Source organism: Heteronotia binoei, chromosome 19 (assembly GCF_032191835.1).
Source record: "Heteronotia binoei isolate CCM8104 ecotype False Entrance Well chromosome 19, APGP_CSIRO_Hbin_v1, whole genome shotgun sequence".
NCBI classification, from domain to species: Eukaryota; Metazoa; Chordata; class Lepidosauria; order Squamata; family Gekkonidae; genus Heteronotia; species Heteronotia binoei.
This window is the reverse complement of record NC_083241.1, coordinates 4,963,465-4,982,657: the sequence shown is the minus strand read 5'-3', so window position 1 is coordinate 4,982,657 and position 19,193 is coordinate 4,963,465. Positions and strand designations below refer to the sequence as shown.

Genomic DNA, 19,193 nt, shown 5'->3' with positions numbered 1-19,193 from the left:
CCAACAGGGCTTCTCTTATGTTCTTATGTAGAAGACCCAACAGGGCTTCTCTTATGTTCTTCTCTTACTGATCCACCGCCTCGCCGACATAGGGGTTAGGGGGTTGGCCTTACAATGGCTTTCCTCCTTCCTCATGGGTCGAGGACAAAGGGTAGCGATTGGGGGTGAACGGTCCCAGAGGCGCACACTAGATTGTGGGGTGCCTCAGGGAGCAGTTCTCTCCCCGATGTTATTTAACATCTATATGCGCCCCCTTGCCCAGATTGCCCGGAGGTTTGGGCTGGGTTGCCATCAATATGCAGATGACACCCAGCTCTATCTGCTAATGGACGGCCGGCCCGCCTCCGTCCCAGGGAATCTGGACCAGGCTTTACAGGCTGTTGCAACGTGGCTTAGGCTGAGTGGGCTGAAGATGAACCCGGCGAAGACAGAGGTTCTCTGTGTGGGTCGTGGCGCTCTGGGGAAGGAAATATCTCTCCTGGCCTTCGACGGTGCGCCGCTGATAGTGGCGCAACAGGTAAAGAGCTTGGGTGTTTTACTGGAGCCTTCACTATCAATGGAGGCCCAGATAACAGCCACTGCCAAGTCAGCATTCTTCCATCTGAGGCGGGCGAGGCAGTTGGCCCCTTTCCTAGAGCGTCGGGACCTAGCAACAGTGATCCATGCGACGGTCACCTCAAGACTGGACTACTGTAACGCCTTCTACATGGGGCTGCCTCTGTGCCGGACCCGGAGGTTGCAGCTAGTGCAGAATGCAGCGGCCAGGCTATTGCTAGGTCTCCCAAGGTGGGAGCATATACCGCCGGGACTACGCGGACTGCACTGGCTGCCGATTGTATACCGGGTCCAGTACAAAGTGCTGGTTATTACCTTTAAAGCCCTATATGGCCGAGGACCGACCTACCTGAGGGACCATCTCTCCCTGTATGAGCCCCAGAGAGCACTGAGGTCAGTAGGAAAAAACAAACTGACCATCCCTGGGCCAAAAGAAGTTAAACTTCAGAATACCCGCGCACGGGCCTTTTCCACCGTGGCCCCATACCTTTGGAATCAGCTCCCAGAGGAGGTGCGGGCCCTGCGGAGCCTTGATCAGTTCCGCAGGGCCTGCAAGACCACCCTCTTCAAGCGGGCGTTCATGGACTGCTGAATTATAGTTTGTAACAAAGGAAAACGCCAAAACGGTTCGGTTCAGGGACCTTGTCACTATGTTAACTGACAGGGATAGCATCAAAAACAACAATGCTACTGTCAGATTTAGTAATGTTTTTAATTAAGTATTGACTGGTTTTTAAATAACGTTAATCTAATGTTTTTATCTACTGTATTGTTTGCTTATGGATGTTGTTAGCCGCCCTGAGCCTGCTTCGGAGGGGGAGGGCGGGATATAAATAAAATTTTATTATTATTATTATTATTATGTGACACAGAGTGTTGGACTGGAGGGGTCGTTGGCCTGACCCAACAGGGCTTCTCTTATGTTCTTACGTGACTCAGAGTGTTGGACTGGATGGGCCATTGGCCTGATCCAACGTGGCTTCTCTTATGTTCTTATGTGACACAGAGTGTTGGACTGGATGGGCCACTGGCCTGATCCAACATGGCTTCTCTTATGTTCTTACGTGACTCAGAGTGTTGGACTGGATGGGCTACTGGCCTGATCCAACAGGGCTTCTCTTATGCTCTTATGTGACACAGAGTGTTGGACTGGATGGGCCATTGGCCTGATCCAACATGGCTTCTCTTATGTTCTTACGTGACTCAGAGTGTTGGACTGGATGGGCCCCTGGCCTGATCCAACAGGGCTTCTCTTATGTTCTTCTGTGACACAGAGTGTTGGACTGGATGGGCCACTGGCCTGATCCAACATGGCTTCTCTTATGTGACACAGAGTGTTGGACTGGATGGGCCACTGGCCTGATCCAACATGGCTCCTCTTATGTTCTTACGTGACTCAGAGTGTTGGACTGGATGGGCTACTGGCCTGATCCAACAGGGCTTCTCTTATGCTCTTATGTGACACAGAGTGTTGGACTGGATGGGCCATTGGCCTGATCCAACATGGCTCCTCTTATGTTCTTACGTGACTCAGAGTGTTGGACTGGATGGGCTACTGGCCTGATCCAACAGGGCTTCTCTTATGCTCTTATGTGACACAGAGTGTTGGACTGGATGGGCCACTGGCCTGACCCAACAGGGCTTCTCTTATGTTCTTACGTGACTCAGAGTGTTGGACTGGATGGGCTACTGGCCTGATCCAACAGGGCTTCTCTTATGCTCTTATGTGACACAGAGTGTTGGACTGGATGGGCCATTGGCCTGATCCAACATGGCTTCTCTTATGTTCTTACGTGACTCAGAGTGTTGGACTGGATGGGCCCCTGGCCTGATCCAACAGGGCTTCTCTTATGTTCTTCTGTGACACAGAGTGTTGGACTGGATGGGCCACTGGCCTGATCCAACATGGCTTCTCTTATGTGACACAGAGTGTTGGACTGGATGGGCCACTGGCCTGATCCAACATGGCTCCTCTTATGTTCTTATGTGACACAGAGTGTTGGACTGGATGGGCCACTGGCCTGATCCAACATGGCTTCTCTTATGTTGTTATGTGACGCAGAGTGTTGGACTGGATGGGCCACTGGCCTGATCCAACATGGCTCCTCTTATGTTCTTATGTGACACAGAGTGTTGGACTGGAGGGGCCACTGGCCTGATCCAACAGGGCTTCTCTTATGTTCTTACACGTTCTCTTACGACAAAAGGTGTTGTTTTTACCTGCTTGAATGCAAGTCTCCCTGAGCAGATATCAGAGATGTAGTGCATCCTGAAGAGGGATCAGAGAGGCAGGGTTTTTCAGTCTGGGTTGAAAGCGGCAGCAGAAGTTGCACGTTCTCCGAAGATGGACTAGCCTTCAGGAAATATCTATGACACGTATAAGCAGACACGTGATCAAAGAATTTCTCCCCCACCCACAACAAACAGCACTAGGAAATACTTCAACGGAAGAGTCCAGTGGACAAACCACCAATTACCTTCCAGGGCCACGGAGGTCTCTGATTTCAACGTTCAGGAAAGGCAAGAACAGGTTTCCGCAGAAAGGGCACGTGGTGTTCAGGTTGGAATCGTCTGCCGTCCAGCCTGCCATGATCTCTTCGTCGTGGACTAGGCAGTCACAGGTTCGACAGCGTGAACAGCTCGAGATGAGGACCTGTTGAAAAATGCCTGATTGATAACACCCTCAGCGATGGTTTTGCCTTCAGCAGCAGGGACAAAAATTAAGTCTTGTGCAACACAGCAGCAAAAAGTTTAAATGAATGCATACAATCTTTATCCCAATCTTTATCCCTATCCCTTCTTCAATCAAAGATACAAAGTTTGAGTCCAGTGGCACTTTTAAGACCAATGAAGTTTATTTCTGGGTATAAGTTTTAGTAGAAGAATTAAACTTTGTTGGTCTCGAAGGTGCCACTGGACTCAAACTTTGTTCTGTTGTTCAGTCACACAATCGACTCTTTGCGACCCCCTGGACCAAGTCACGCCAGGCCCTCCTGTCTTCCATCCTCCTCCGAAGTCTGCTCAAATTCACGTTAGTCACGTCAGTAGCGCTGTTCTGACCAGTGTTCCCTCTAAGCTGAGTGAGCTCGAGCTAGCTCACAGTTATTTCGCTTCCAGCTCACATCTTTTTGTCTTAGCTCAGGAAGGATGGTCCCAGAGCACACTACCGTATTTTTCGGACTATAAGGCGCTCCGGTCCATAGGACGCACCTTCCTCCTGGGGGGCGATCCGCTGCCTCCACCTCCGATCCCAGTGCTTCCCCCGCGCCTGCCTGCCTGGCTCCAGCTTCTTTCACCGAGCGCTGGGATCGCTCCATGCTGCCCCCACCGCAAACCCAGCGCTTCGCGAGCGCCGGCTGCGGAGAGGGCAGCGTGCTTCCTCCGTGCCTGTCTGCCTGGCTCCAGCTCTGACGCTTACAGCAAGCGCCGGGATCGCTCCCTCCGCCCTCCGATCCCAGCGCTTGCTTTAAGCATCAGAGTGGAAGCCAGGCAGACAGGCACGGAGGAAGCACGCTGCCCCCTCCACAGCCGGTGCTCGCGAAGCACTGGGTTTGCGCAGGGGGCGGGTGCTTCCTCCGTGCCTGTCTGCCTGGCTTCAGCTCTGATGCTTAAAGCAAGCGCTGGGATCGGAGGGCGGAGGGAGCGATCCCAGCGCTTGCTTTAAGCATCAGAGCTGAAGCCAGGCAGACAGGCATGGAGGAAGCACACTGCCCTCTCCGCAGCCAGCGCTCGCGAAGCGCTGGGTTTGCGATGGGGGCAGCGTGGAGCGATCCCAGCGCTTGCTGGAAGAAGCTGGAGCCAGGCAGGCAGGCGCGGGGGAAGCGCTGGGATCAGAGGCGGAGGCAACGGATCGCCCCCCCACCCTGGAAGGTACCTTCGCTCCATAAGACGCACACACTTTCCCCCCCACTTTTTTGGGGGGGGAAAGTGCGCCTTATGGTCCAAAAAAATACATTCATGCAGTGGCTCTCAACTTTAATGCCAGTAGCTCAGTAGAATTTTTGCTCACAAGACTCTGCAGCTTAGAGGAAACATTGGTTGTGACTAACATGAATTTGAGCAGACTTTGGAGGATCAGACCAACATGGCTGCTCTCGGTTAAAGATGTTTTCCACATGGAGACAGGCTTGTGTGGTTTTGTTTCCCCACTGTTTCTGCAGCTGCTAATACACTGCAGCAGCAATGTGGCTTCCACATGGCAGATTTCTACACTGTTTCCCTGTCACAGTCCTCTGGCAGTCCCTTCATTCCAAAGGCTCAAAAAGCAAGCAGGGTCCGGCAAACACTTTGGTGGAGTTCACGGCACCTTCGTGCACCACTCTGGGAATTACTGTTTGACAGGAAGGGAAAAAACCCTATTAAGTGCCAGAGCTCTACAGAGTTACTGCTGTGACTCTCAAACTCCACCAGAGCATTCTGGTAGCCAACCAGATATATTAGTCCAGGGGTGTCAAACATGCGGCCCGAGGGCTGAATCAGGCCCCCGGAGGGTTTCTATCAGCCCCCCGAGCAACTGGCTGTCATCTGCTTCCTTCTCCCTCTCTCTTGCTTCCTAAAAAGTCGTGTTTGTCTGTGTCCTTTAAAAACTTTATATATCTCCGCTACCTAATCTTACATAGGTACACACATGGCCCGGCCTGACAAGGTCTCATTTATGTCAGATCCGGCCTTCATAACAAATGAGTCCGACACCCCTGCCTGCCTGGAAATCATGGCGACTTCTGGCGACCCCTAGTGGACCTAGGACATTTTTCAGAGAGGTGGCTTGTATCGCCTACCTCGGTACCGCTGCCCTGGTATTCTTTGGAGGTCTCCCTTCCAAGTATTTGCCAGGGTCATATCTGCTTAGCTTCCAATGCCTGATTTATAACACCCTCAGCAATGGTTTTGCCTTCAGCAGCAGGGACTTGCCTGGTCTATCCAGGTCAGGACAACTTTAAACCCTCAAGACACGTCCTCTGATCCTGACCTCTTTGCGCTTTAATATATTTATGCCCAGCTCTTCCAGCATTCAGCCAATGCCGTCAAGGGCAAATCCCTGCCCCTAAAAATTAATTAGCTGCCTCGGTGGAAGGCAAAGCAGCTGTGTGGTTCTGCGGCACAGCAAAACCGACAAATTAGCAGCTGATTTAATCTATTTATAAAAGCCGACAAATGCACTTATGATAGATCTGCCGGCTCCCCCCTTTCTAATGGCCTGTCAGCAGGAACTGATGAGCGTTCATTGGAACGGTAATGAGCGGCTCCTGAGGAACAATTAGCGAGGTTTCTTCTATTAATATTAGGATTTTGGATTATTAGCCAAAAGTTTACTCAGATGTACGACCGTGTCCTAGTCTGACCCACAGGAAATCCAAGAAAGCCACCCTTTTTGTTCCCATTTCCCCACATTGTGAAAAATGGAATCCTATGTCAAGACCCCAGTAATTCATGTAACACAAACAGTCCACTTCGGTAAATGGCAGTTTATTAGGTCAGGGGTCCCCAAGCCCCAGGCCATGGACTGGTACCAGTCCGTGGCCTGTTAGCAACTGGGCCGTGAGTTGTACAATTATTTCATTATATATTACAATAGAAGAAAAAGACGACGACATTGGATTTATATCCTGCCCTTCACTCCGAATCTCAGAGTCTCAAAGCGGCTTATAATCTCCTTTATCTGTATAGCTGTATAGCTAAACTTGAATTGTGTTGTTAGCCGCCCTGAGCCTGCCCCGGCGGGGAGGGCAGGATATAAATTTAAAAAAAAAATTTGTTGTTGTTGTTGTATCTTCCTCCCCCACAACAGACAGGTAGGTGGGGCTGAGAGAGCTCTCCCAAAAGCTGCCCTTTCAAAGACAACTCCTGTGATAGCTCTGGCTAACCCAAGGCCATTCCAGCAACTGCAAGTAGGGGAGCGGGGAATCAAACCCGGTTCTCCCAGATAAGAATCCACACACTTAACCATTACACCAAATTAATAGAAATAAAGTGCACAATTGTATCATCCAAAAACCATCGTGCCCCCACCGGTCCATGGAATAATCGTCTTCCACAAAACAGGTCCCTGGTGCAAAAAAGGTTGGGGACCGCTTTATTAGGTCACTGATGATACTGGTAGCAAAACTGGTTTTGCTAAGACTACCAGCCCAATATAATGGCCCCCTTATATATGCTTTAGAATAACGGTCATCACTTTCAAGCAAAGACGGGAAGTGAAGTGTGGGCAAAGCGAACCCCACCCTCGTTTCCCATGCAGTTGCTGCGCTATCTATGGCCTGGCCTTGAAACCCCAGGTGGCTCCTCAGGCCAGCTGAAAGAAGAAGACTGCAGATTTATACCCCATCCTTCTCTCCGAATCAGAGACTCAGAGCGGCTCACAATCTCCTATATCTTCTCCCCTGACAATTACACCCTGTGAGGCGGGTGGGGCTGAGAGGGCTCTCACAGCAGCTGCCCTTTCAAGGACAACTCCTGCGATAGCTATGGCTAACCCAAGGCCATTCCGGCAGGTGCAAACGGAGGAGTGGGGAATCAAACCCGGTTCTCCCTGATTAGAGTCCACACACTTAACCACGACACCAAACTGGAATCTTACTACAGAGATAAAGAAGCGAAGCGGCAAGGTTAAGCAGAGCATAATTAACCATTGATACAGAAGCACGATTCATGGCAAGGCACTTGACAACCTAGAGCTATTTGTTATGTGCGAATGCTTCAATAACTAGATTGTACACTCCCATGTCCGTGTTTGGTAACTAATAGTTTAACGTACAGGCTTCACTTTACTATGCACATTTTCTTTCCAGTAATACTGTTGTAACAATCTCAGGTTTTCTAATAATTAAAAAAGAATAACAACACGGGGAATCCTTTACCTCCATTGCATAGTTCTGGAACATGCTTGCACTGCTTGTACTGCAAGAGGAGAGCAGGTCTGACCTGTCTGCCAAAGGGAACTTTGAGAGAGAGCCTGGAAGACAGAAGAACACTTGGTGTTGGGGAAAGCAAAAGAGAAGGCTTGCAAATTGGGATTCTTTCCGGTTTCTGATATCCTTGGGTGGGACCCACTTGAAGCTGCCTTAGCAAGATCAGTGCTGTCTACTCAGACTGGCAACAGCTTGCTCCACTTACAAGATTACACGTGGGATAGAGAAGGCAAAGAGAGAAGTACTTTTCTCCCTTTCTCACAATACGAGAACTCATGGGCACTCAATGAAATTGCTGAGCAGTCGGGTTAGAACGGATAAAAGAAGTCCTTCTTCACCCAAGGAGTGATTCACACGTGGGATTCACTGCCACAGGAGGTGGTGGCGGCTGCAAGCACAGACAGCTTCAAGAGGGGATTGGATCAACATATGGAGTGAGGGCCCACAGTGGCTACTAGCCACAAGGTATTTTTGGAACTCTCTGTCTGAGGCAGTGATGCTCTGTATTCTTGGTACCGGGGGGGGGGGCAACAGTGGGAGGGCTTCTAGTGTCCTGGTCCCACTGGTGGACCTCATAAGAACATAAGAGAAGCCATGTTAGATCAGGCCAATGGCTCATCCAGTCCAACACTCTGTGTCACACAGTGGCAAAAAATTTATATATATATATATATATATATATATATATATATATATATATATATATATATATATATATATATATATATATATATATATATATATATATATATATATATATATGTACACACACACTGTGGCTAATAGCCACTGATGGACCTCTGCTCCATATTTTTATCTAAACCCCTCTTGAAGGTGGCTATGCTTGTGGCCACCACCACCTCCTGTGGCAGTGAATTCCACATGTTAATCACCCTGTTAATCACATGTTAATCACCTCCTGATGGCACCTGGTTTTTTGGCCGCTGTGTGACACAGAGTGTTGGACTGGATGGGCCATTGGCCTGATCCAACATGGCTTCTCTTATGTTCTTAAGTACACAAACAAATTGGGATGCATCTGCAGTCTGATGCCTCCAAGAGGATGCACTTCAAAGATCAGCTATTGCCAGAGTAGCCAACCTCCAGGTCATCAGTTCCTCTGGAGAAAATGGAAGGGGTGGACTGTATGGCCTTGTATCCCACTGAGGTCCCTCCTGTTCCCCATCCCCAAAATCTCCAGGTATTTCCCAACCCAGCGCTAGCAACCATAGCTATTGCTATACCAGGATTCCTCCTTCCCATCAAGGTTGTTACTAAGAAGAAGATTGCAGATTTATACCCCGCCCTTCTCTCTAAATCAGAGACTCGAAGCAGCTTATGATCTCCTTTATCCTCCTCCCACAACAGACACCTTGTGAGGTAGGTGGGGCTGAGAGATCTCTCCCAGAAGCTGCCCTTTCAAGGACAACTCCTGCGAGAGCTCCGGCTGACCCAAGGCCATTCCAGCAGCTGCAAGTGGAGGAGTAGGGAATCACACCTGGTTCTCCCAGATAAGAGAGCTCTGGCTGACCCAAGGCCATTCCAGCAGGTGCAGGTGGAGGAGTGGGGAATCAAACCCGGTTCTCCCAGATAAGAGAGCTCTGGCTGACCCAAGGCCATTCCAGCAGCTGCAAGTGGAGGAGGGGGGAATCAAACCCGGTTCTCCCAGATAAGAGGGCTGTGGCTGACCCAAGGCCATTCCAGCAGCTGCAAGTGGAGGAGGGGGGAATCAAACCCGGTTCTCCCAGATAAGAGAGCTCTGGCTGACCCAAGGCCATTCCAGCAGCTGCAAGTGGAGGAGGGGGGAATCAAACCCGGTTCTCCCAGATAAGAGAGCTCTGGCTGACCCAAGGCCATTCCAGCAGCTGCAAGTGGAGGAGGGGGGAATCAAACCCGGTTCTCCCAGATAAGAGAGCTCTGGCTGACCCAAGGCCATTCCAGCAGGTGCAAGTGGAGGAGTGGGGAATCAAACCCGGTTCTCCCAGATAAGAGAGCTCTGGCTGACCCAAGGCCATTCCAGCAGGTGCAAGTGGAGGAGTGGGGAATCAAACCCGGTTCTCCCAGATAAGAGAGCTCTGGCTGACCCAAGGCCATTCCAGCAGCTGCAAGTGGAGGAGTGGGGAATCAAATCCGGTTCTCCCAGATAAGAGAGGCATGGCTGACCCAAGGCCATTCCAGCAGCTGCAAGTGGAGGAGTGGAGAATCAAACCCGGTTCTCCCAGATAAGAGAGCTCTGGCTGACCCAAGGCCATTCCAGCAGCTGCAAGTGGAGGAGTGGGGAATCAAACCCGGTTCTCCCAGATAAGAGAGCTATGGCTGACCCAAGGCCATTCCAGCAGCTGCAAGTCGAGGAGTGGGGAATCAAACCCGGTTCTCCCAGATAAGAGGGCTGTGGCTGACCCAAGGCCATTCCAGCAGCTGCAAGTGGAGGAGTGGGGAATCAAACCCGGTTCTCCCAGATAAGAGAGCTATGGCTGACCCAAGGCCATTCCAGCAGCTGCAAGTGGAGGAGTGGGGAATCAAACCCGGTTCTCCCAGATAAGAGAGCTCTGGCTGACCCAAGGCCATTCCAGCAGGTGCAAGTGGAGGAGTGGGGAATCAAACCCGGTTCTCCCAGATAAGAGAGCTCTGGCTGACCCAAGGCCATTCCAGCAGCTGCAAGTGGAGGAGTGGGGAATCAAACCCGGTTCTCCCAGATAAGAGAGCTCTGGCTGACCCAAGGCCATTCCAGCAGGTGCAAGTGGAGGAGTGGGGAATCAAACCTGGTTTTCCCAGATAAGAGTCCGCACAGTTAACCACTACACCAAACTGGCTCTTCAGGGCCCCAAGGGATGAAGCATGTGGAAGCCCTGCCTCTTGAAAGAGATGGGAGGAGTCACTCAATGAAGGATGTTATGAAGGAAGTCTCCATAACCAGAGACTACACATGTCTCCTTTGCCTAATGCCTAATGGTGTGTAAGGATACCAGGATAAGCCAAGCAAATCTGAGAGAGTTCAGAAACTCCTCTTACTACATTGTGAGAATTGCCTTGATGAGCTGGTGTGGGAAGCTGAGCTCTCAAGGCTTGTTCTACTCAGGCCAATACCCTTCAGCACTGAAGAGACGTTCTCTTGAGGAGACGACGCGCCTTCAGAATCGTTGCAGACGTCTTCATCGGTCAGAGATGCAGATTCTGAATCCAGGGCCCCAAGGGACGAAACGCTTGCTCGGTCTGAGTTCTGATCCTGAAAACAAGAACACTCAGCTTTTGTCTTTGCTTCAAAAGGAAAATAATTTGGAACTTATCTTAGTTGCAAGCCTCACAAAGAATGAAACCAGCTCTCCTCAAAGCTGATTGCTTTGTTTTGTAGAAAAATAGGCGATGGAGCTCATTAGCATAACTTATTAGCATATGCTGCCCACCCCCCACCAGCCAAAAGCAACCCAATACAAGAAAGGAGAGAAATCCAGCCACCTCAAGCAGGCTTCACTCGCCTGGGGCTCTCCTTGGCCGTCTCCTGCCCTCCTCACCCCCACCCCGAGTCAAAAGGCCAGCAAGCCACCCGCTGCCCAAAATCCCATAAGAAGTGGAGAAAGGGTGGCACAGGCTTCTCCAGGGGTTAATGAGGGTTGCTGAGGGCGTGGCAAAGCCCCTGGGGGCTGACTGGCTGGCTGGCTGCTCTCCTAATCCAGGGATTGTTATGCAGCTGCACCTACTATTCAATGGACAAGGTAGGGGGGGTGGGAGGAGGGGGAACTCTAAGAAAGGTTCAGGAGCTGTGCTCCTGTAAGCTCCTGCTGAATCCGAGGCCTGGTAATAATGCTAATACGACTAATGATTATGATGATGTGCCATCAAGTCACAACTGATTCATGGTGACCCCAGGACCAGGGCGTTTCAAGGCAAGAGATAAGCAGTTTGCATTGCCTTCCTCCACAAAGAAGGAGAGACTGAATTCATACCCCACCCTTCCCTCAGAAGTCTCAGACTTTAGTCTGCTTACAATCGCCTCCCCTTCCTTTCCCACCGACAGGCACCTTGTGAGGTCGGTGGGACCGAGAGCTCTGAGAGAACTGCTCTTGAGAGAACGACTCTAAGGGAGCTGAGACAGGCCCAAGGTCACCCAACAGCTGCATGTAGAGGAGGAGTGGGGAATCAAACTCAGTTCTCCCAGATTAGAGTCTGCAGATCTTAACCACTACACCAAACTAGCATACCAACCTCCGTCTTCCACGGTAGTCTCCCATCCAAGTGCTAACTGTGGCCGATACTTTTTAGCTTCCCAGCTCTTACGAGACTGGACTAGGTGGGGCAATGAAAGCTGCTACTGCCGCCGTGGGTCCGTCCATTCTATGTTGCGATTTTAAAAGACCATCTTCCCCTGTATGATATTGCACACGGACTGTATAGGATTCGATAAGGGGCAACGCCTCCTGAACCTCTTCACCATTTTGTTGTTCCCCACGTAGCTGCTAACGCCAGCGTTACTGGAACTCACCTTTGACGATCCGGTGTATGTTGTAAACTTGGAGTACCACCTGCTGGCCTTCTCCGCAACTCCTTTCCCCGCAGAAAACATGCTGGTCTTTAGAACATCAAAGGTAGGAGTCAGCAATGTATCCAAATTGAATGAGGTCGGAGAAGCAAATGTCACCGTACCGGCCGTATCCTCGGACTCTCCCCTCGCTAGATTGCTCGGAGAGAACGTTGGAGAGGACCAAAGTCTGTTTCTCACTCTTTCTTCATTTTTTACCTGGTAGCTTTGGGATTTGGTAAGGCTCGCCGGCCTGGGTGAGTTTTGAGGGAGGCTAGATCTCCGGCCCGATTGCACTTGAGTTGGACTGTTTTTATGGCTGTTCTTGTCATGGAACGCTTTTTGCAAGTCTATGCTCGGCGCGCGGCTCGTTAAGGGACTACTCATATTGTTCATGTACATCTCTATTTCCTCAGCTAAATCTCGCCTGGCGGATGGGGTCGAGGCACTTTTATCATCGACTTCCTCCTCATCCTCTACCTGCTGCTTAGTCTCAGCTGCTAGCAGGGAGAGTGGATCAAATCCAGTTTCGACATCGGTTTTCTCAACCTCTTTTACCGGGAAGCTGACGGCACGCTGAATTCTCTTCGGCGGCTTCACAGTTCTTGCCAAGACAGGCTCGTTGTCCAAGTCTTCTAAATCAAATATAACCGGGGACTCGGTTTTGTCCACGAAACTGTTCTCGAAGGGTGTATCCTCATCGCTGGATTCTTTATCCGCATTCCCTTTCTTGTCGGGAGCCAAGGAAGAGGGTCTGATGTTGAGAGTCTTGGGCCTTATTCTCTTCTCAAACGCCTTAGAAAGGATTTTTGCATCTGCGCCTAGTTTCTGGACAACTTCTCCGGGACTGGCTTCTTGGTTTATTCGATTTTTCATTAGCTCCAACAGGGCACCTCCGCTCAGATTGCGATTTCTGTTCCTCCAAACCATCCGTCTGTGGTCTGCTTCAGCCGCAGTCAAATGCAGGCTTCTTAAGCACTCAGCTTTAGAAACCCTCCTTTTGTTCGTATCCTCTGAACAAGATGAAAACAGCAACCCTGCAGGGCTTTCTGAGATAAGAAAAAACACGCACAGACCCCCTGAGAATTTAGATTTCCTTACTCACAAAGCAAAGTAAATGATGTATTTGCGGTTTTATTGTCTATTCTGTTTTTAAGATTGTAAGAGCTGCTCACAATCTCCTTCCCTTCCTCTTCTACCAACAGACACCCTGTGAGGGAGGTGGGACTGAGAGAGCTCTGAGAGAACCGCTCTTGAGAGAACAGCTCTGAGAGAACTGGGACTGGCCCAAGGTCATCCAGCCGGCTGCATGTGGAGGAGGAGGAGTGGGGAATCAAACCCAGCTCTCCCAGATTAGAGTCTGCAGCTCTTAACCAGTATACCAACCCCTGTCTTCCATGGTAGTCTCCCATGTCGTTTTTACTTGTTGTTAGAAGAAGATGATATTGGATTTATATCCCACCCTCCACTCCAAGGAGTCTCAGAGCGGCTCACAATCTCCTTTACCTTCCTCCCCCACAACAGACACCCTGTGAGGTAGATGAAGATATTGGATTTATATCCCTCCCTCCACTCCGAAGAGTCTCAGAGCAGCTCACAATCTCTTTTACCTCCCCCCCCCCACAACAGACACTTGTGAGGTAGATGAAGATATTGGATTTATATCCCACCCTCCACTCCAAGGAGTCTCAGAGTGGCTCACAATCTCCTTTACCTTCTCCCCCCCCCCACAACAGACACCTGTGAGGTAGATGAAGATATTGGATTTATATCCTGCCTTCCACTCCAAAGAGTCTCAGAGCTGCTCACAATCTCCTTTCCCTTCCTCCCCCACAACAGACACCCTGTGAGGTAGATGAAGATATTGGATTTATATCCCGCCCTCCACTCCGAAGAGTCTCAGAGCAGCTCACAATCTCCTTTCCCTTCCTCGCCCACAACAGACACCCTGTGAGGTAGATGAAGATATTGGATTTATATCCCGCCCTCCACTCCGAAGAGTCTCAGAGCGGCTCACAATCTCCTTTCCCTTCCTCCCCCACAACAGACACCCTGTGAGGTGGGTGGGGCTGAGAGGGCTCTCACAGCAGCTGCCCTTTCAAGGACAACTCCTGCCAGAGCTATGGTTGACCCAAGGCCATGCTAGCAGGTGCAAGTGGAGGAGTGGGGAATCAAACCCGGTTCTCCCAGATAAGAGTCCGCACACTTAACCACTACACCAAACTGGTTCTCCCTGTTAGCCACTCTGAGTCCCCAGAATGTTGGGGGGAAAGTGTAGATGACTGGGGAAGGCAACGGCAAACCACCCCGTAAAAAGGTCTGCTGTGAAAATGTTGTGAAAGCAACGTCACCCCAGAGTTGGAAACGACTGGTGCTTGCACAGGGGACCTTTCTTTTTCCTTTCCTAGCCACCCTGAACCTGTCAGGGGAGGGCAAGATATAAATGTGATTAAATAAATAAATAAAGTAGTCACTATATGTTTTTACTAAACGATTTCAACAGACTGGGGAGGGGATGACCCTTATTTCACTCCATTCCTTAGAAACACCTGACTATCGTACGAACGAATGCATTTAAAAGGCTTTTGCAATCGCTATAAAATAAATAAGTGAAGTTAAAGTAGAAACGGTCAAGCCATAACATTTAAGGGTTCTTCATTGTATCTCTTTACCTGCGTCAACGTCTCCAGCGATGTCCGCAGCTTTGCCAACTGCGCGGCTGACGCGAACGATCCTTGAAGCGTGCTTAATGCTATTGGAATGTTGGTAGTTTAACGCGGGGAGGCAGTCTCCGCTTCCCTTTCCACTTTCCACTTCTGACACTGTTAACCAACAAACAAACAAACAAAATATGTAAAATTGTGCCAGTCTTTGAAAACTTTCATTCACTGTTGGTCGTTTCCCCATAGTCCTCTGGCACGGGATGCAAAAGACCTGTAACCAGATCTCCTGACCTCTTTATTCTCATTTAAAAGCAGTTGCGGAGGCTCCGAGTTGGACCAGATAATTGGTGCTAGGGGTGTCTCACACAATAGTTTGCTTTATCTAAATTGCCCTCAAAGCTGCGATGATTCCAGCAATGGATAATTAGAAGAAGAAGAAGATATTGGATTTATATCCCGCCCTCCACTCCGAAGAGTCTCAGAGCGGCTCACAATCTCCTTTCCCTTCCTCCCCCACAACAGACACCCTGTGAGGTGGGTGGGGCTGGAGAGGGCTCTCACAGCAGCTGCCCTTTCAAGGACAACCTCAGCGAGAGCTACGGCTGACCCAAGGCCATTCCAGCAGCTGCAAGTGGAAGAGTGGGGAATCAAACCCGGTTCTCCCAGATAAGAGTCCGCACACTTAACCACTACACCAAACTGGCTCTCCACTAGTTAGTCGTGGCTTCAGAATGGGCAATTTAGATTGGGGAAATCTGCACTGCAGATCAGGGAAACCACCTCTGAGAAGGATGGGTTACGTTAAGTAGGATTCAAAAAAACAAACCCCATTTTGGATATCAGGCATCAGAATTCTCAGACAGCAAGGTAGGTGTTATATTAACATTAGAAACATACGCGAGCTGGAGTCACTTTCTTTCTTTTCTTCTCCCTTCTTCTGAACAGTTCTTTTCCCATGCTTCACTGCTTCTTTGGACAGCCTGTACAGGAGGGCAGAATGCTCCCCTAATTGCAATGTAAAAAACCCCAAGAAGAATATATTATTTTCCACTAAAAGAAAGAACATCATACTAAAGGAAACAGGAACAAGTGGGCATGATGACTCAGCGCTAAATAGCTACGGGAGCAGCTGAAGGGGAATAATGTTCTGAAATTGGTTGCAGTTTGGGGCTTGGTTAACGTCTAAGAGTGACTTTGGAAAAATGGCAGCCTGTAATCTCTCCATGGGCATGAGACCACGGGCAGGAGAACCGGTAGCTGTGATTTGTGAATACATGCGTTGATCCATGAATGAATTCAGTGCACTGTGACTCCAGCAAAAGCAGCATTGAGAGAAGGCTGACGAAGGGCTACTCCTACGAAACCGTAAATAATCCAGGAAATACGGTCTTTGTTCTTTCAAAGAGCAGTTGCACAGAATGACACCCCCAACTCCACCCGAGGGCCGGACTGCAAAAACCAGTGGGCGGTAACGCCTCTAAGACCTTGACAAGGAAAACGGACTGGGGGAGCGATGAGGGTGTGTGTTCTAATGTTTTGCTGCATGTATTGTTTTATATTGTCCTAAATGCTTATTTACACACTTTATGTGTGAGAGTAATAATTCAACCGGTGCATTTTTGAATTTTGCCATGTGTTATTGTATAAATTTACTTATGCCAATAAAGATCTGAACTATGAACTATGTATAAATTTAGTGAAAGCAGGGCACTGGTGTCATTCAGAGTAGAGACCTCCCACCTTCTTACTCTGCAGGTCATGATAGCTCATAGTGAGACTAGAGAACTGTAAAAAGCCTTTCATATTTGATTCCTCCCTTTTGTTGATCACAGCAGTTTGTTCACAGCCAATCAGGTCAGGAGAACTTCTGGAGTCTGGCCCTGCTGGTGGATCTCCTGATGGCATCTGGGTTTCGGCCAGAGTGTGACAAAGAGTGTTGGACTGGATGGGCCATTGGGCCTGACCCAACATGGCTTCTTTTATGTTCTTATGTCTGGGGCAGGGATGCTTTCTCTTCTTGGTGCTTGGGGGGGCAACAGTGGGAGGGCTTCTGGAGTTCTGGCCCTGCTGGTGGACCTCTTGATGGCCCCTAGGTTTGGTCCACTGTGTGACACAGAGTGTTGAACTGGATGGGCCATTGGACTGACCCAACAAGGCTTCTCTTATGTTCTTATTTTATTTATTTGTTCTATAACTTATACCCCGCCCTTCCCATAAAATGGCTCAGGGCGGCTCACAGCAAACGATAAAACAATAAAACAAAGTACAGAATTATTACAATTAAAAAGTCGAAGCATTTAAAAACCTAAAAACCTTAAATTCTTAACATTAAAACTATTCAATATAATTCACTGAAGTCTAATAAGCTACATTTATCCAGTCAGGCGTAGGCTAACCGGAAGAGGGTTGTCTTACAGGCCCTGCGGAACTGAGTAAGATCCCGCAGGGCCCTCACCTCTTCCGGTAGCTGGTTCCACCATGTAGGGGCCATTGTAGAAAAGGCCCTGTCTCTAGTTGTCTTGAGATGGACTTCCTTAGGCCCGGGGATGGTGAGAAGGTTTTGAGTCCCAGACCTCAGTACTCTCTGGGGAACATGTGGGGAGAGACAGTCCCTCAGGTAGGCAGTTCCCAGGCCATATAGGGCTTTTTGCCTACTGTAAGATGAAGATGATCTTAATAATGATCAGTGGATACCCATCCATGTAGTGGTTACTTCTACAGAGGTGCTTCTGGATCAATACTCAGAAACGAAACAAGCATGAAAAACATACACCACGAGTGATCCATAGCAATACTTCAAGAAAGGCACACGAGCAAATGCTGGGTTCTGCTTTACTACTGTGAAAAACATTCTGTCTTTCTTTCATGCACAATACATTCCAAACCTATATGCCTCCCCAACAACTGTTCCAAAGGAAGGTAAATTCTGCATAGGATCCAGTTGTCTAATCACTGCTGGCACAGTATAATTAACTCCTGCCAAATTGTTACAGAAAATGCACTCTGCTAAATCAAACCAATTTTGACAATATTGCGCAGTATTTTCTGCCTGGTGCAAAAAACATAAATCATAAACTGAAAAGGGATATGAATACTCTACCTGAAAGGGCTTTGTGGAAGCCGTTAACAGGTTGTTTCCTTAGCACTCTTTTAAACTGTGCTACTCCCAAGACCACGTTCCTTATCTTTGTCCACAGGAAGTAGCCACTTCGATTGCTTGATGGCCAGGTGCTTTCCAGAACAGCCTGTGCAATGAGCAATGGCAAATGTAAAATGATTGGAATGGCGTAACATGGACAACCTCTGGTTGAGAAACACACACGATGTTGCCTTATACTGAATCAGGCCCTAAATCTATCAAAGTGAGTACTATCTGCTCAGACCGGCAATGGCTCTCCAGGATCTTGGACTGAGGTCTTCCACATCACCTAAGACCTAGACCTTTTCACTGGAGATGCTGGGGACTGAACCCGCAACCAGCCGTATGCAAAACAGAGGCTCTTCCATTGAGATGCAGCCCCTCCTCCTCTAAAGTTTGTATTAAACCAATACAGTAGTAGGCAAAATGGAATGCTCTGACAGAGTAGCTTTGTGGTGGAATGAAGCTTCAGACGTAGGTTTTCCTGGTTCAACCATATGGCCTCATATATAGCAGATGAAATAAATGTGCTTCTGGAGGATTTCAGAGTGCATATGGGTGATCCCATGACTGATCCTCCTCTCTCACATCTAGTGGGGTTTTTTTTGGGGGGGGGGATGTATTTTGTGCATGCGCATGTGGAAATCATAGTTGACTTCTGGCAACCCCTAGTAGGGCTTTTACATTTAGAGAGGTGACTTGCTATTGCCTGCCCCTGTGTTCCAGCTCTGGTATTCCTTAGAGCTCTCCCATCCAGGTACTTCCAGGCTCAGCCCTGCTTAGCTTCCGAGATCGGGCTTGCCTGAGCTGTCCAAATCTGGGTGTGCTCACATCTAGTTTTCAATGTGTGTGCGCGCGAGCGTGTGTTCCCTCTAAGCTGAGTTAGTGTGAGCTAGCTCACAGATTTTTAGCCTCCAGCTCACACCTTTTTGTCTTAGCTCAGGAAGGATGACCCCAGAGCACAATAATTTATGCAGCAGCTCACAACTTTGTATATGGAACATTCAACCCACACAAGCCTCCCATTTCCAGCCTGGGATGGTACAATCCAAAAACAGCCAGGGCTTTTTTTGTAGCAGGAATTCCTTTGCATATTAGGCCACAGCCCCCTGATGTAGCCAATCCTCCTGGAGCTTACAGTAGGTTCTGTACTAAGAGCTCTGTAAGGAATTCTAGCAGGACCTCCTTTGCATATTAGGCCACACACCCCTGGTATAGCCAATCCTCCAAGAGCTTACAGTAGGCCCTGTATGAAGAGCCCTGTAAGGAATTCTAGCAGGACCTCCTTTGCCTATTAGGCCACACCCCCTGATGTAGCCAATCTTCCTGGAGCTTACAGTAGGTCCTGTACTAACAGCCCTGTAAGGAATTCTAGCAGGACCACCTTTGCATATTAGGCCACAGCCCCCTGA

The 19,193-nt window shown here is 49.2% G+C and overlaps 1 protein-coding gene across 2 annotated transcripts in view; it reads right to left on the bottom strand.

The window, feature by feature from the left end:
• The window catches only part of DENND4A (DENN domain containing 4A), a 93,129-nt gene that overhangs the window by 10,727 nt on the left and 63,209 nt on the right, over window positions 1-19,193 (bottom strand). For both annotated transcript variants that reach the window (XM_060259906.1, XM_060259907.1), the window contains exons 17-24: window positions 17,743-17,887; window positions 15,540-15,647; window positions 14,652-14,801; window positions 11,944-13,028; window positions 10,476-10,689; window positions 7,413-7,507; window positions 3,033-3,208; window positions 2,776-2,922 (exon numbers count right to left, since the gene is read on the bottom strand). In XM_060259906.1, coding sequence (XP_060115889.1) covers window positions 2,776-2,922; window positions 3,033-3,208; window positions 7,413-7,507; window positions 10,476-10,689; window positions 11,944-13,028; window positions 14,652-14,801; window positions 15,540-15,647; window positions 17,743-17,887 — 2,120 coding nt within the window. The remainder of the gene's footprint in view (window positions 1-2,775; window positions 2,923-3,032; window positions 3,209-7,412; window positions 7,508-10,475; window positions 10,690-11,943; window positions 13,029-14,651; window positions 14,802-15,539; window positions 15,648-17,742; window positions 17,888-19,193) is intronic.